The sequence below is a fragment of the Hippocampus guttulatus genome, chromosome 20 (genome assembly GCF_054856545.1).
Source record: "Hippocampus guttulatus isolate MCC_2025c chromosome 20, RoL_Hgut_1.0, whole genome shotgun sequence".
Lineage (NCBI taxonomy): Eukaryota > Metazoa > Chordata > Actinopteri > Syngnathiformes > Syngnathidae > Hippocampus > Hippocampus guttulatus.
In genome coordinates, this window is record NC_141280.1 from 4,487,494 (window position 1) to 4,502,732 (window position 15,239).

The 15,239-nt window shown below is 43.8% G+C and overlaps 3 protein-coding genes across 7 annotated transcripts; 2 read left to right on the forward strand and 1 right to left on the reverse strand.

Annotated features, from left to right (window-relative positions):
• Positions 1-30: 30 nt before the first annotated feature.
• armh4 (armadillo like helical domain containing 4) lies at positions 31-4,479 on the reverse strand. 3 transcript variants are annotated; one of them, XM_086099993.1, is made up of 7 exons: positions 4,332-4,479; positions 3,100-3,621; positions 2,737-2,985; positions 2,115-2,252; positions 1,598-1,629; positions 1,357-1,506; positions 31-1,081 (listed from the first exon to the last, which is right to left on the reverse strand). In XM_086099993.1, the coding sequence occupies exons 2-7, from the start codon at positions 3,602-3,604 to the stop codon at positions 1,007-1,009; spliced, it is 1,149 nt and encodes a 382-aa protein (XP_085956119.1). In that variant the 5' UTR covers positions 3,605-3,621; positions 4,332-4,479; the 3' UTR covers positions 31-1,006. The 3 variants fall into 3 exon arrangements, with proteins under 3 accessions (XP_085956119.1, XP_085956118.1, XP_085956120.1); XM_086099992.1 differs by having other exon boundaries at positions 2,737-3,621; XM_086099994.1 differs by lacking the exon at positions 31-1,081 and having other exon boundaries at positions 1,401-1,506; positions 2,073-2,252; positions 2,737-3,621.
• On the forward strand, positions 4,339-9,125 carry actr10 (actin related protein 10). 2 transcript variants are annotated; one of them, XM_086099996.1, is made up of 13 exons: positions 4,339-4,450; positions 6,008-6,080; positions 6,182-6,264; positions 6,349-6,457; positions 6,565-6,672; positions 6,775-6,842; positions 6,958-7,037; positions 7,411-7,446; positions 7,522-7,601; positions 7,686-7,759; positions 8,062-8,143; positions 8,412-8,613; positions 8,696-9,125. In XM_086099996.1, the coding sequence occupies exons 1-13, from the start codon at positions 4,404-4,406 to the stop codon at positions 8,875-8,877; spliced, it is 1,224 nt and encodes a 407-aa protein (XP_085956122.1). In that variant the 5' UTR covers positions 4,339-4,403; the 3' UTR covers positions 8,878-9,125. The 2 variants fall into 2 exon arrangements, with proteins under 2 accessions (XP_085956122.1, XP_085956121.1); XM_086099995.1 differs by lacking the exon at positions 4,339-4,450 and adding an exon at positions 5,139-5,304.
• Positions 9,126-10,003: 878 nt separating this feature from the next.
• cipcb (CLOCK-interacting pacemaker b) lies at positions 10,004-14,999 on the forward strand. Of its 2 annotated transcripts, none has more exons than XM_086099998.1 (5): positions 10,004-10,388; positions 10,868-11,453; positions 11,763-11,918; positions 12,019-12,191; positions 12,478-14,999. In XM_086099998.1, exons 3-5 carry the CDS (start codon positions 11,807-11,809, stop codon positions 13,264-13,266), a joined length of 1,074 nt encoding a protein of 357 aa, XP_085956124.1. In that variant the 5' UTR covers positions 10,004-10,388; positions 10,868-11,453; positions 11,763-11,806; the 3' UTR covers positions 13,267-14,999. The 2 variants fall into 2 exon arrangements, with proteins under 2 accessions (XP_085956124.1, XP_085956123.1); XM_086099997.1 differs by having other exon boundaries at positions 10,005-10,388; positions 10,868-10,991.
• Positions 15,000-15,239: the final 240 nt, after the last annotated feature.

Here is a 15,239-nt window from a genome sequence, read left to right on the forward strand (position 1 = left end):
CTAAGTTGTTTTTGCACGAGTCTCACTCCATTTGATATTCGGAAATTCTTTTAATTTGAAAAAGAAAACCACAAGGCAAAACATGTTTTATATCTTAGCATAGTATTATTGCATGAACACATACGGTTCAACAATGAATATATGAAAAATACAACAATCAAATCAGATCCAAGAAAGTCAGCTCAAATAATGCATCTCATTAGATTCATGGTAGATGTGTGGGTGTACCTAACGATGTGTTCCATGAGTATGGACTGAAAGATCTTGCAGGTGAAAACAAAATGTCTCCTAAATAATTATGAGATTGGACTTCAAAATTGCAAAATGATAATCTGAAAAAAAACTGTCACACCTGGTCACCAACAATAACACTAGAGAGACAACTGGGGTAGTCCAGTGTTTTGTGTTTTACGCTACATTTGAAACATTTCCTGTTGAAAAGCTGAAAATAAGAAATATTTTAAATTTAGATACCACCTCGGTTTGATAAGCTAGCCCTGTTAACAACATAGCAAACCTAATACAAAGGAAAACGTGTTCAAAAGATAACAATCGTAACCAGGCAGTGTTTTGAAATGTCATTAACATTTTTTTAATGCAGCTTAAAGTAGCCATGTGTCAAGCAGCAAAATCCAAGACTTTTTCCAAACTGCAACCCACTGCTGTATTTGAACAGTGCTGGGCTAACAACATGATTGGCATCATTAGCATCTAATCAGTGCCATATTTTTGCTCTTCTTTTGCTTTCTTGTTGCCCTACTCTTTTAAGTCCGGGTGAATACATTTGTATTTACCCTAATACATTTACAGGCACTATACTGTATTTACTTTGTGTACCTTTTCATTGATTTTCTTTTATGTGAAATGTGTGTCATCTGGCCACACAGCCATTTTAAAACATGGAATAGAGTTCCCGCGTCAGGTTGTCTGGGGATATAAAGCTGTCTGAGGCGATGGTATATGGATGCTGTTGTCATGGTGACCTTGATTGGCTCGGTCTTTCGGATCAGAACTCATCCTCAGAGCTGTCTGCCAGCAGCATGGCCTGATCATGTCGGCCGGCGCATGTCTCGCCTGGTTGCTACGGGCAACAGAATTCGTAGGGGTTCGTCATTACCTCTTCCAAAAGACACCGCTGTAATTCGATGGTTGATTGGTGACAGGATGATACAAAGAAATACATTTTTTGGCATGTGGGCTAAGTAGGAGGCAATTATACACATGTATAATGTGTACACACGATGGTGCTGAAAAAAAAATCAAATTGACAATATTGAAGGTTTTTGCATCATCCTGTTCACAAACAACCGCTACCATGATATTCTTAGCAGAGGTAAATTATATTTGCATACTGACCTCCGCGGGCCGGACCTTCCTGCGCTGGCGTTTAAAGCTGTTCCGCCTCCTTTGCTGGATCCGCCTCATGCTGTAGAGGGCGCCCACGAGCAGAAGGGCTCCCGCCATGCCAATGCCCACCGGGGCTAACATGCCCGAAACGTAACCTACCTGCCCCGTGGGGAAAAACACAATACCTTGCGCTAAAAAAAAAAAAAAAAAAAGCAGTAACAAATGAGGCCGGTTAGGGGGTTAGTCTCACCTTTTCTCGGATCAGCGCCACCCAGCTGTGCACTGCAAGAAAGGGTCAACGTAAATGATGTGCTTCTAGTTGAACTTGGTATTCAAGTACCGTTCCGGCAGTTTTGGAAGGCAAGTTCACAATTTCACATACATTTTGTGTTTCTCACACTGTGGTCTTTCGTGACATTCAATTCAATTATAGTAATCTAAACCGAAAAAAAATTGTATGATGTCTTGCCACATCCAAACCTTCTAAAAAGGAAAAAGTGTGCTATATTTTTAAGTACATCTTGTAACATTTTTTATGAAAAAAATGGTATAGCATTCAAAAATTATCTATAAACTGTCTTGTAACTTTCAACTTTTTCAAAATAAACATTTTCCACAATTTTTAATTCATCGAAATGAAATGCAGTTTGACTTTAAATGTTTTTGAATGCAAAAATAGTGTGATAACTTGAAACATTCAACTTTCAAAAAGTCTTGACACTAACGAAAATGTCATCCCCTCTCAAAGCGCCGATGCTGTTTCATACTCAGGCCCTGGTTGTGTTGCACCCAGACAGGAGGTGGTGGGATGAGGCTGTACGGAGTTTGGGCTGTCTCAGTCGGGTCCTCTTCGCTGGCCTCGTCCTCCATCAATTCCTCTGAACTCTTATCCTCACCCGGATCATCTGAAACACAAGCAAGTTAAGTCACTTTTCAATTAGTAAAAAATGTAAAGCCATGCTCTTAAAAGTTTACCATCTTTGAGATTTACCCTGAGAGTTCGTCTCCTCTAAATCTGACTGGGGTTTGGGCACAGGTAGATAAGTTGCCATGGTATCGAGAGTGGACGTTTGCACAGTATCTGTGAGTTCTGACATCTGCACTGATCCTATACGTCATAAAATATAGGAGGCGGGGGAGTGCAGATGAAAATTGTGGATGTTTGATGCACCTGGGCGCGGTTTATTTTTTAAGTCACAACCGCATAGCAATTCACAATTGCGATATTGAGGGAGGGGAAAAATCACAATTAGATTACTGTACACTGGTCAACATTTTTTTTAATTCAGAGATGCAAGTGAATTTTTTGCACTGATTGTGACTCTGCCATCTCCAAAGAGGATGATATCAAACATTTTTGATTGAAGCAGCCATTTTGGAGGCTCTGACCTGATTGGTTGCTGGTGTCCAGGAGCTGGCCATCGGCCGTCATCAGGGACCCTGTGCGTGGTGGTTTGTCTGTCTCCGTGGCGACCACTCGCTCCGAGTCTGTCCCTGACAGCGGCGTCACTGCTGTTGCCATGATGGCAGCCGGAAGCTGAGTTACGGATTCTTCCAGTGGCTCAAAGATGAGAGGCAGGGACTCGGAAGACATGGTGCCCTCTGTGGTGTCGTCTTGGGATGGCGGCGGTGCCGTGTCTGCTCTCGGGAGCAATGCAATGCAATGCCAAAACATATTTACTCTAATAATATCTATGACTTTCATCGCAAAATTAAAATTAGTCATCCACTGTACAACAAAGCTACACTTGCCTCCGCTGGGTCTGGGAGCCTCTGTCCACAGGCCCTCCACGCTGTCCTCTTTGAGCATGGAGTCTTCACCTATGTCGGGAAAGAAGAGGTCCGGTGACGTGGGCATGACTGGACCTTGACGATCCCATGTGGAAAACAGTGTGACGGTCTGGGTGGTGAGAGAGACAGGTATGGGGATGGGACTGGTTGGATTTGGAGCTCTGATGGAGGAAGTCCCCCTTGCTTCTTCATGCAGCATGGCATTGATGTCACCCAATGTGTCTCTCAGTGTCCTTTTCAGGACAGCTTTGTAGATGTTCTCTCTGTCAAACATCCTCCGGAACTTCTTTTGCGCTCCGGGCTTGGATTCTGCATCAAGACTGTCCTTGGTTGGCCCCACAATCCTCAAGGATCTCCGTCCGAGAGAGTGTTCATTTTCCTTCTGGATATCCTGGACCGTATTTCCAAATACGCACAGGCAAACTCCGACCAGGAGGAGGTGAAAGAGCATTTCACACGGCAACATCTGTCTGCTCTCAGTGGCTGCACATTAAGAAGCACAGGATCATTTATCCAGATGATAATACAACGAGTGATTTCAAATCTGTTGTACGACTACCACTGTTGGTTCGTTGGCTTCCTCTAGTGGCACATCAAACAATCACTGAATTAAAAACCAAAACAAATTACGTTTAAATCAATTCATTACAATACATCTTTTTAAGACCTGCAGCTGTAACAGAGCACTTTATAGAACATTTGACGTGAAATAACTGTGTGTCTGTGTGTGTTATGTGACATCACAAAATTTAAACAGGCGCGTTTTGAAATGATATAATTTCCTTTCAATCTCTTAGGACCAACAGAAGGAATTTAAGGTACCTAAAAAAGCACCCGTTCTCGCCTTTTGCAAGGATAAATGAATGTAAAATGTTTAAAGCAACCTAACGCGTGCAAGTGGCGATTTTATTTTATTGTTTTAATATTGGGGGGGAAAAAACCCTCTAAGATACGCTGTGTCATGGTTACCAAATCCGAGCTAAGTCACTGTAGGCGTTGCCAGAAATGCTCAAACATGTCAACAACAACAAAACAGCCCCCCTTCCTCGACTGACGACTCCAAAAATGCAGCGTAAACCACTCCACACTGCGTTACGGATTCCACTCCAATCGCATTTCACAAGTTAAGTTTAAATCCATGCACATTTTCGGGTATCTGGAGAACAACAATGACAAAAAGCGAATGCATTTACCTTCCAGAGTGCATGATGGATCGAAGAGATTGTCAAGAGTGAGACGGGAATGTGGGGTTCGTGTACTGATGGATGGAGAGAGAGAGGAGGTTCGGTGTTCTCCTCAAATGCGCCTACCAGTGAGTGACGCCGTCAGTTAGCCCCAAATGATGGAAACTGCCAGTCACCCCGCATTTCTGGCTGTAAATTATCTTAAATGCAACCTTATGATCCGAAATCAAGCCATTATATAATGTTAAGAGTGTGGTGTAATTTATTTATTGGTATGCATTTCACCCCTATGCGTTTATCCTCGGTGTGCCGTGCAGTCCAATAGGTGGCGGTACTTAGTATGGTTGTTTCCCAATCGCCAATCAATAAACAGGAAAATAATAAAAATGTGACCTCACCCCCGTCAAATTTACGCGGAATTATCCAGTAATGTGCATTAAACATTAACCATCGTGCGAATACAATAAATCTTGAAAATAATTCAATAGTCTTCGATGGCTATCTTGCATTCACCTTTGCTTGATGTCTTGGACCAAGTGGATCTCCTAAATGTCCAAATATATTTTGCATATTTAAAGTAAGATAATATGTTTACACGGTAATATTACTAATATGTGATCAAATTAAATCACAATGACGGGAAATACCTTTCGTTTGCGTAAATCAATCTTAAATTGTAATGGCCACATTTTTGTTTTACAATTGCAAAAAAAAAAATCTTCCTACAAATATAAATGCGCGTTGATATTTTGAAAGCCGGCGACGAAATATTTTTTTCCTGTTTTGTCGCATTTTTATCAGGCATATTTAGTGACGTCATCGCACTTGTCAGGCCCATCCCAGAAATAATGCGAAGAAAAATCGACGCCAACTGAAGTGACTGTATTGAAATTGAAAAAGTTAAAATGCCATTGTTTGATGGTCTGGGCAGTGGAGCAGAAAAAACCGCCATCGTTATTGATCTAGGAGCGGCGTACACAAAGTGAGTGTTAATCGTTAGCATTCGGCTAGCTGACAAAACGCCTAAGTGCTAAATGTTGGGGGCTTTGTCGGCTACATTGAACAATAATCTTTCTTTTCACTACTATGGAAAGCACTCATGACACGAAATGTTGCCAACAACAAGTCACTGATAAACTGTCAGTGGAGCTTAACCGATTAAGATGCTGTAAATTAAATAGGAATATCATCATTCTCAATTATTTTAATGTGGTCATTCTTAATATATGTGCGATGCAGAATTGTCATTTGTAGTCTGTCGTTGTGCCGGTGTGCCCAGGATGCAAAGTAAATGAAGACATTTTGGAAAAAAGCCATCAGAGACAGACGTCTCAAATCGGATTAATCTAACTTTAACTGCCCCCTGTCTTCAAAAAGATAATTTTCTTATTTCAATGTCCCTTCAGATATTTATTTAAGCACTCGGTTATTTGGAAACTGTCTAACCCAAAAAGTTGACCTCTAACCTACTGGTAGTACTATTGTCTTATTGAAAATACGTTGGTTGCTTTTATTATTTGGGCAACGCTGACTTAAATCAAGCATAACAGTCTCGCTTCAGGCAAATCACATGAAGCAGATGACAAAGACATCTTTATCCGACAACTTAATTCGACGGCTGCTTATTTTTGCTGAACAGAATGTTGCCAATGACGTTATTTGTTGTGTGTTTTTCCCAATTCCAGATGTGGCTTTGCAGGGGAAACGGGGCCCAGGTTCATCATTCCGAGCGAGATCCGCAAGCGGGGACAGCAGCAGGTCAGAAGAAAATCTTTTTTCTTTTTATCCATCTTGTCTAGTGTTTAATAGATGCAGGCTCAGCTGAAGTCTCATGGTTTGTTGCATTATTTCTCTTTCAGGCAACCAAAGTGGTTCAGTACAACATAAACACAGAAGAGCTCTATGTCATCCTAAAAGAGTTCATCCACACTCTGTACTTCAGGTATTGTACTGTATGCTCTTTGATAGAGTTAAAAAAAAATAAGTTGACCATCTGAAACTTTTTGTAAATATTTCCAATCATCAGACATCTGCTGGTGAACCCTCGCGACAGAAGGGTGGTCATTATCGAGTCCATCCTCTGCCCATCTCACTTCAGAGAGACGCTCACCAAAGTTTTCTTCAAACAGTTTGAGGTACAACTTGATTGAAAATTCCTGCGGCAACACACCTTGCAACAACAGTCACCTTTTCTCAAATTTTCATGTGGGCTATTTACATTACATATTTATTTATCGGCTAGGTGCCCTCTGTGCTGTTTGCACCGAGTCACCTCATGGCCATCATGACATTAGGCATCAACTCGGCCCTCGTGATGGACTGTGGCCACACTGAGACGCTGGTGCTGCCTGTATCCTTTCATGCAAAACAGGGACAGATCTTTTTTTTTTTAAACACAGATTTCTGATGTTTGGGACTTAAGTATGCGCAAATGTCTTAACTCCACTATCAGGTGTATGAGTGCACTCCGATCCTGCCGGCTTGGGAGGCATTGCCTTTGGGCGGAAAAGCCATTCACAAGCGAGTAGCTTTATTTGGACTGTATCATACACACACACACACACACACATAAGCATTTATAAGATAATTGACTTAATGGCGATTTTATGTATGTTTGTTTGTGTGTTTATTTTAGGGAATTAGACGTTCTTCTTGTGGAACAGTGCACCGTGGACACAGACACCAGCACTGGGGAAAGTGTACCCTCCATCATTGGTATGAAAAACTGTTTTATTTTTCACTCTGTGCCTTTCAGACAAAATTAACCGAGGGTGGGGGAAAACTGTTTTGCTTTTATAAAGAACAATGACATGTAAAGTACAATTTTATAGCGTTATTTTCCATTATATAAAATGTAAAAAAATGGGGAGGGTTTGGAACAGATGAATGCAATTACCATTCATTTCAAAGGGGAAAGATGAATTGAGATACAAATGTTTTGTATCACGAAATAAATTAAACTTGCATCCCAAGGCAACACTGTAGCGTGAAAGGGGCCCGTCACTATCCCTGAAGTCGTCAAGGCATGTTGAATCTTGGGACCATATATTTATCCAGTACTGTCATTCCCGTCCCTTTTCCCGCTAAGGCACTATTCCAGAAGAGACAGTGGAAGACATAAAAGGTGGGTCAGAACAACAATCTCCAATTCCACCCTTATCAATGCAGTATTTTATACAACGGTCTTGTTTTCACACAGTGAGGACATGTTTTGTCAGCGACTTACAGAGAGGCCTCAAGCTCCAGGCGGCTAAGTTCAACATGGATGGTTCCGCCGAGGTGAGGAAGATGTGAGAACACGTCAAGGACACGCCTAATTCACTGTGCCTTGAGGACATTGTTGTCTTCTCTTTGCGTTTGTAGCGTCCGGCTCCACCACCAGATGTTGACTATCCTTTGGATGGCGAGAAAATCCTGCATATCAAAGGATCAATCAGGTGAAAACAGTATCAAACCTGCTAACTTTGTCAGCATCCGGAACCCCACGCCCATTCACTTTCTACCGATCTTTCTTGGAACTATATGCACAGAATATTTCCAATGAATTGTGCAGATTTTGCCGTGTCAACATGCTAACTTTTCCGGTCTCTGGAACTTCACTCCAACCACTTTGTGTTAGTTGTCGTCGTATCTATATGTACAATGGCAGGATTTAAACTGAGATGCAGCGCTGAAGCTGTGTCGACATGCTATCTTTTTTGTAACGTGGGGAACCTCACTCTGTCCACTTTCTTTGCAGGGACTCTCTGATGGAGATTATGTTTGAGCAGGATAACGAGGAGAAGAGCGTGGCCTCACTGATACTTGACGCCCTGGTTAAGGTACACAGAGAGAGGTCGGAATAGATAATTTTTAAATAGAAATGATCAGGTATTTATTTGGAAGCAAGCAATGTATAATCTATGTTATGTTGGTTATTTCTCACTATATTTTGTTCTTTTGTTGTTGTTCAGTTCCGTACTTTTTTTTGCACAAGTAATGTACTATGTTATACTTATGTGTTTTTACATAAGTAAAAATAAGTAAAAAAACCACACACACATTTTCCTATGGGTGGTTGCAGTATAATTTCATCTTGTGTTATTTTAGTCCCCCATTGACACACGCAAAGTGCTGTCGGAAAACCTGGTGGTGATCGGTGGCACGGCCATGCTGCCAGGCTTCCTACACCGGCTGCTGGCCGAGATTCGCCTGCTGGTGGAGAAACCCAAGTACCGCGACGTACTGGCCAGCAAGAACTTCCGCATGCACTTGCCGCCCGCCAAACCCAACTGCACCGCCTGGGTCGGAGGTGTGAAACTCTCTCTTGACTTCACTCTTTGAAGAAGAAAAAAAAAGAAAATCTTATTTTAAACTTGGTAAATTTCCACTAGGCGCCATCTTTGGTGCACTACAGGACATCTTGGGCAGCAGGTCAGTGTCCCGTGATTACTACAACCAGACGGGCCGCATACCAGACTGGTGCTGCCTGAGCACGCCGCTTCCCGAGTCGTTGTACGAAGCCGGCAAGACGCCGCCTCCGCTCATGAAACGAGCCTTCTCCACAGAGAAGTAGAACACATACGCTGTTGCAACATTGTCCTCCCTTGTAGAACCACAACCCAAGTATCTTGTAACAGTTTCACCCTGCTCATGTCTTAAGGTACACATCTGCTTCGTATTTCTGGTCCAAACAAAATGACACCGTGTTAAAACAAGCATGAGGCTTTACTGTTTTAACAGGGGTGAAAAAAGGTTATATTTATTTAATATTGGCACAGGTGCTGTCTGTCAAAGTCTTCAAATAAAGGTCTCCTGCACATACACATGTTTGTGTTTTCAGTCATTCAGCTAACCCAACGAGCAAGAAAATATGGCCTTTGATTCACAAATGTTACGGTAGAAAAATGTGTTTGTGCCACCACCCTGAACTGGTTGTCATACAATTGCAGCACACGACATCCCAGTTAGGCAGAAACATGACACTTTTTGTCTTTCATGCATTTTTCTTTTGTGTTAAATGTTCCGTGAATGACGAGTAACATCAGTACGTGTAGAAATAGGATCACAGACTACAGCAACATTTTGCAATCCCATGAGACCGCAAATGTCGAGGGACGTATTGATACAGAAAACCAGGGAATAAATTGCTGGTTGGACTTCCTTGCATCATATTTGTTATGTACAATAAAACACAAACATGGAGAAATGATAATAGAATGCAAGTTTCTAACAGGTATTATAAAAGGGCGTATTATTACCGCCGAAAAAAAGTGTCACGTGAATTAATTAGATTTTATTATGATTCATACTTGGTATGTTAATCACTGTCTCTCCCTTCTCGTGTAACTGCCGCAATTTCAGTATGTGAGGACTTTTTGTCTCCCGCCAGAGAGCAGATTTGCGTTTTATGACGCCACCCTATCCAGAGAATAGGAGATCAAGTTAGTTGCGAGACAAGCAAGGCTATTATGTAAGGCAATATTACGGGCTCACGTCAGTGGATTCCCCGATGGTACATGAGATATGCTTGTGTTTTGCGTCTGTGCAGTACCGTACGCCTCCTGAACACCGTGTACTTCGTCTGCCTCACATTGGGTTGCAGTCACGTTTTTCAGCTGCTGGCCAGGCTGGCCAATCAGGACGTCGGAACGCGACGGTGTGGGCGGGATTGTTGCTGACGTCAGTAAGACTCCAGACAACCTGCGTCCTCTTTTTCTAAATATGGCAACGTCTCCGGCACTTATTTCCTGTTTGGCGTCGTTCTTACAGTCTTGTAGCGATAGAATACGACCACGCAAACACATGTAGATGTATTAGTCCATTGGAGGTCCATTAAATGATATTTTACGGCGTCTGTCTGAGGTTGGTGCCACCTTGCTTCGCATGTGACTGACAGGCGGAAGGAGGAGCCACCCGGTCTCGTGTACTGTACCGTGGAAAGACGCGAGTGGTGCCCACCAGCCACCGTCCAAAGACTAAGAGCACCCACCCGAAGAGCAAGCTGCCTCTACGGGATACACTACACTTTCCACCCTCCTCCTGCTCGTGTCCTTACTCTCATCGTCGTTAGACCAAAGCAGTGAAGTAAGTTTTTTGTATTTTAACATTCGATGTTTTATTTGGTTTGTTTGTATGTTTCGCTTCACAGTCAAGGCTAAAGGTTAGCTGTGGATGCGTCGTCAAATTAGCGCGTAGCTAACAAAAGTGCTAATGTTCAAGTTCTTTGTGATGTCGCCTCAAAGCATTTTGTAAACACATACTAGCTTACACGGCCCTTAAAATATGTGATATACTTTCCGAATAACGCACTTGTGTCCTACTCTGAAAACTTGAACGCTTGCCTTGAACAAGTAGTCTGTGCAGTTTATCATTTACACTGTGATGTGCGGCTTTCAGAGGACAACTTGTGGAGTTTTCATATATTTTCTGTGTACGCGGAAGGTCGAGCCGCCCCCCAAAACGAATAATATGATTTCATATATTGTTTAAACTCGAAAGATACCCCCCCCCCCCTCCAAAAACAAAACAAAACACTGAAGCAACATAACATGCTTACCTTACAGGCAACACGGTGGTGGCCAAGTGGTTACTGACTTCACCTTCTGACGTTGGATTTTCGAATCTGGATTCCAGCCTACCTGTGTGCAGTTTGCATGTTCTCCCCGTGCCTGTGTGGGTTTTCTGCAGGTACTCAGACTTCCTCTTCTATGCCAATATTGTATTATGTTCACTGAAGATTCTAAATTGTCCTTTGCTGTGAATTTTTGCTTGTCCATATCTGCCCTGCGTTTGGCTCTTGCAAAGTCAGCTGGGTATAGGCTATTAAGTAATGACGTGTGTTGGAATGTGTCTTACAGTATTACAGAACAACCAGACGAAAATATATGGATAGGCACGAACAAGTGCCGTCTTCAACGAGTAGTTTGTTCTGTCGAAAAATCTGTAACGTGATCAGGGTTTATTGTACAGTATGGATGCACAGATAGCAGTGACGATACTGTGCAGATAGCAGTGACGATACTGTGCGTCTATACCGTTCATGAAACAAAAATGCTCCAATCCAACAACACCGATAGTTCACCAGCCTGATGTATACCTTTCAAGCAGGTGGAGCAGGAGCCAATGTCAGCCATGTGGGGATACGTTAAGGTAAACATAGATGACAGTACTTAGTTAGCGGACTGCACATTATGCTCTGAAAAATGGATAATGAACTTCGCTGAGGGGTCACCCTCCCATGAGGAATGGCGGCGGTCTGTTTGGCAAGCATCGATGTTCGAGAGCAGGGTGGGCAATTCCAGTCCCGGAGGGCCGTTATCCTGCATGTTTTGCATCTCTCCCTGTTGCAAGACAAATTTTACGGCCATTCATATTCGGCTTATAAGGTCTTCAGAGTGAAATGCGTTTCCTGATCTTGTCTGTTGATTTCCATATTTACCCTCTGTTATGCTGATGTAGTTGCTGGTAGCCCATCTTGTCCATAGCAGCCGTAAAGCGAGGAGATGAGTGCCAAGCGCAAGGCGGAAAGCGACTCACGGGCCGCCAACAGGCTGCACATCATGAAGTCTCACAACAATTCCCGAGCCGACTCGGAAAGGGACTCCGGATTCTCAGGTTCTGCTCTCAACTTTTACCAGCCCTCACGTGTGTTTTAAATGAGCATCCAACCAATGGCACATCCTCTTCTTCTTTTTTTTTTTCTCATCCTCTTCAGATGCGAGCTCGGAGCATACGAGCACCGTGGACAACACCGACTCTGAGGACTCGCCGCGGCCTTCCGTGCAGCAGGGCGCCCAGAGTTCTACTTCTGGGCAGCTGGCTGTGGTAGGGGGATCCTACTCCAGTATGTCCCCCATGATCATCATGAACAATATGCTCCTAAAACAGGTATAAGCGCACTGCACAAACACACAGCACATCGGTCTGTGTGCTCAAGCCACAACAGTCAATTACAGTGGTGCCTTGACTTCAGTGTTTATTTAGTCTGGTGAACATGCTTGCAACTCAAATCACTCATCTCAAATCAACTTCAACCATTAAAATGAATGGAAATGCAATTCATCTGTACCAACCCTCTCCCCAAAAAACATATTTGTGGTATATGTATGGTAAAATGCATGGTATTGTTCTTTATGGAGCCATAATAATGATATTAACGATGTTATCGCGGCAGCCTGGAGACAACCCCCCTGCCATGAAGCCCTGGAGCTTCAGTCCCGCCATGGAGGTGGTTCAGCCTGTGGTCCAGCCGACTCAGGTGGTCTTCCTGCAGCCCGTTGTCTCCCGCCAAACTTCCAAGGAGGCCTCTCGACACAGGCGCCCCAAGAAGTATCTTCCCATTCTCAAGTCCTACCCTAAGATTGCGCCGCATCCTGGCGACAATTCGTCCTTGGGTAGGGGAACCGCCACTTCCTCCACCTCTTTGTCGACTTCCTCGGCATCGGGGTCTCAGCGGGATCATGGTCCAAAAGAGAAACCGCAGAAGAGCCGGAGCGAGACCTCGTTTCTCTCCGGAACCCCCGACAACACGCAACCGCCGCAGACACAGCTCCCTCAAATCGCCGGCGAGGCGCCTTCGCCGGCTGTCAGCCAATCAGAATCATCCCCATCTTTCTCCTCCCTCCCTCCCAGCTGCGCGAGCAGTCCGACACCTCTGGACAGTGCCTCGTCGGCCGAACACGACTGGGACAATGACGACATGAGGCGGAAGCGGTTCTGCAACACGTACAACATCCTGAGCAAATCGGGCCTCCTGGACATCACGCTGCGCACCAAAGAGCTCCTGCGCCAGAACCGCCGCACACAGTCGGACTTGGAGCGCCTCAGGGAGCACACTGATCTCTTCCTGCAGGCGCTGCGCAGCGGCGACACCGGCATCTGCGTCAAACTGCACGCCAGCCTTCATGAGGAGGAAAAGGAGGACAAGAAGCGGGCGCCACTCACTGGCTTAAAGGACGATTAGCCCCGCCGACTGGGAAGTGCATGGCCAGGGCTTATTTTTGTGGGGGGGTTGGGGGTTGACAGACTGACAGATGGATGGAGCGAGAGTAATTTTGCCCACATTAGGCATCCACCCCAACCCTCGCTTGCACAGTTTGGCCTACATTTTTGGCTGCCAGCTGCCCCCAGGCCCAGACACAATGAGATATTTTGTTGGCCCAACATCCACCGCACTCTTGTTAAAGTCACATTTACATTACTCCCATAAATACCAAACTGACATTTACTGTAAGACATATTAATAGAAAATCCAGCCGTTCCTTTTGTATCACTTGGACTGACGCATAAGCAACCCGGAACCATTCACAGTCACTGAAACAATTTAGAGTCCACATGAACCCAACATGTCACATTTCCATAGAACAGCTGACATTTTATTACGCTTGAGGCCTTTATTGATACGAATGCATTTTTATGATACAGTGGTGCCTTAAGATTCGAGTCTCATCTGTGACCACCGTTGTATAGCAAATCATCTTTCATCATCATTCATAGCTCAAGGCACCACTGTACTTAAACTAATCCATTAAATAAATGACTCTTGATTGAATATTACTCTTCAGCATAACAGAATCCAACCCCTGCAGTCGCAAAAATCCTCAAGTAATCGACATGCCCTGAAAAAGGTTTATTCTTTTACCGTAATTGGCTCTTGATGCCTTGAGATGGTGGCAAAGGACTACTTTTGTCCGAATGAAGTTCCTCAACCTTCTTAAATACCAAGATGCCATCCATCGGTGCCAAAGCAATACTGTCCTATGGCCTAAACACAAGAATACCGCCAAGATGTGCTGGTTCGCTCTACTTTGAAAGAGTCAACAAATAAAAAAGGTGGCGGTTTACAATGATTTCAAGCCCTGAATCTTCTCGCCGTGAGGCGCATATACTAACCACTAATTCACTGTGGCAAGAATTGGTGGGGTGTGTGATGGCCGCCACACCTTACTTAGTGTTAACTTTTGATTGGCCGAGATGTTGGCAGGCGTACCTCAAGTGTCTTTTAATTTCACACTTCATGCAAGGGACGATGGCAACGACCACCTGTCAATCCCGCCTTCCTGTTAGGGAAACCGGGTGCTTCATGTTGTGCCATCTTTGATGTAGACCTTTTTTTGGAGGCTGCGTGTCGGCATCACTATTGATCTGGCAATGTTTGAAAATGTTCAAAGTTGAAAACGACATTTATGATTGTGGTGCATTTGAGCACTTTGCATCATCCTGTGCAGACTAAAACATGGCAGCTAATTCTAATCATCATATGCCTGAACCACTATGAATATCTTGTTCCCTCTGGATTAAGCACCCAAAAAAAATACTTGAAATGTTTCATGTCAATGAGGGATTGTGTACTGTATATTTTCCAGTGTGACTGAGGATGTCTAATGTGAGATGTTTGGGTTCCACCAACATATAATCACGGTTAATCTCATTGGTGGATCTTGAACTGTTGTACTCAAGTCTTCTTAATGGTGTTAGACCACGTTAAGCCACTCATAATTGTGCTTTGTAGTCCTGTCTGTCAGTCCAGTTTTAGTTTCTGCTTTTGTAATTGTCTTTCGACATACTTTCGGCCACCTGTCGTCAATGTTTATCAAAAACATACACTCGTAATGTTACCCTTTGCTTTGTGATCCTGTGGCTGATAATTGAGGCATTTGTTTGACAGAAAACTAAAAGAGAGTGGTTTTAAGATGCCAGGTGTGCATTATCTGCTCCTTATCAAGTGAGGGAATGAGGATGAGTGTGAGTGTATGTGGCTCTGAGAGTAGATGATTAAGTATGTGAGAGAATGAGCGTTAGTCAATGTGAGAAAGGGTATGTGCGCATAAATGGTTTTTGTGTGCGGTGTTCAATCCCGCAGCTTCATAGCCCATGCAAGTCTAGCTTGTGGTTTGACTGGTCAGCACGTCGGCCTTGCAGTGCAGAGGTGCAGGG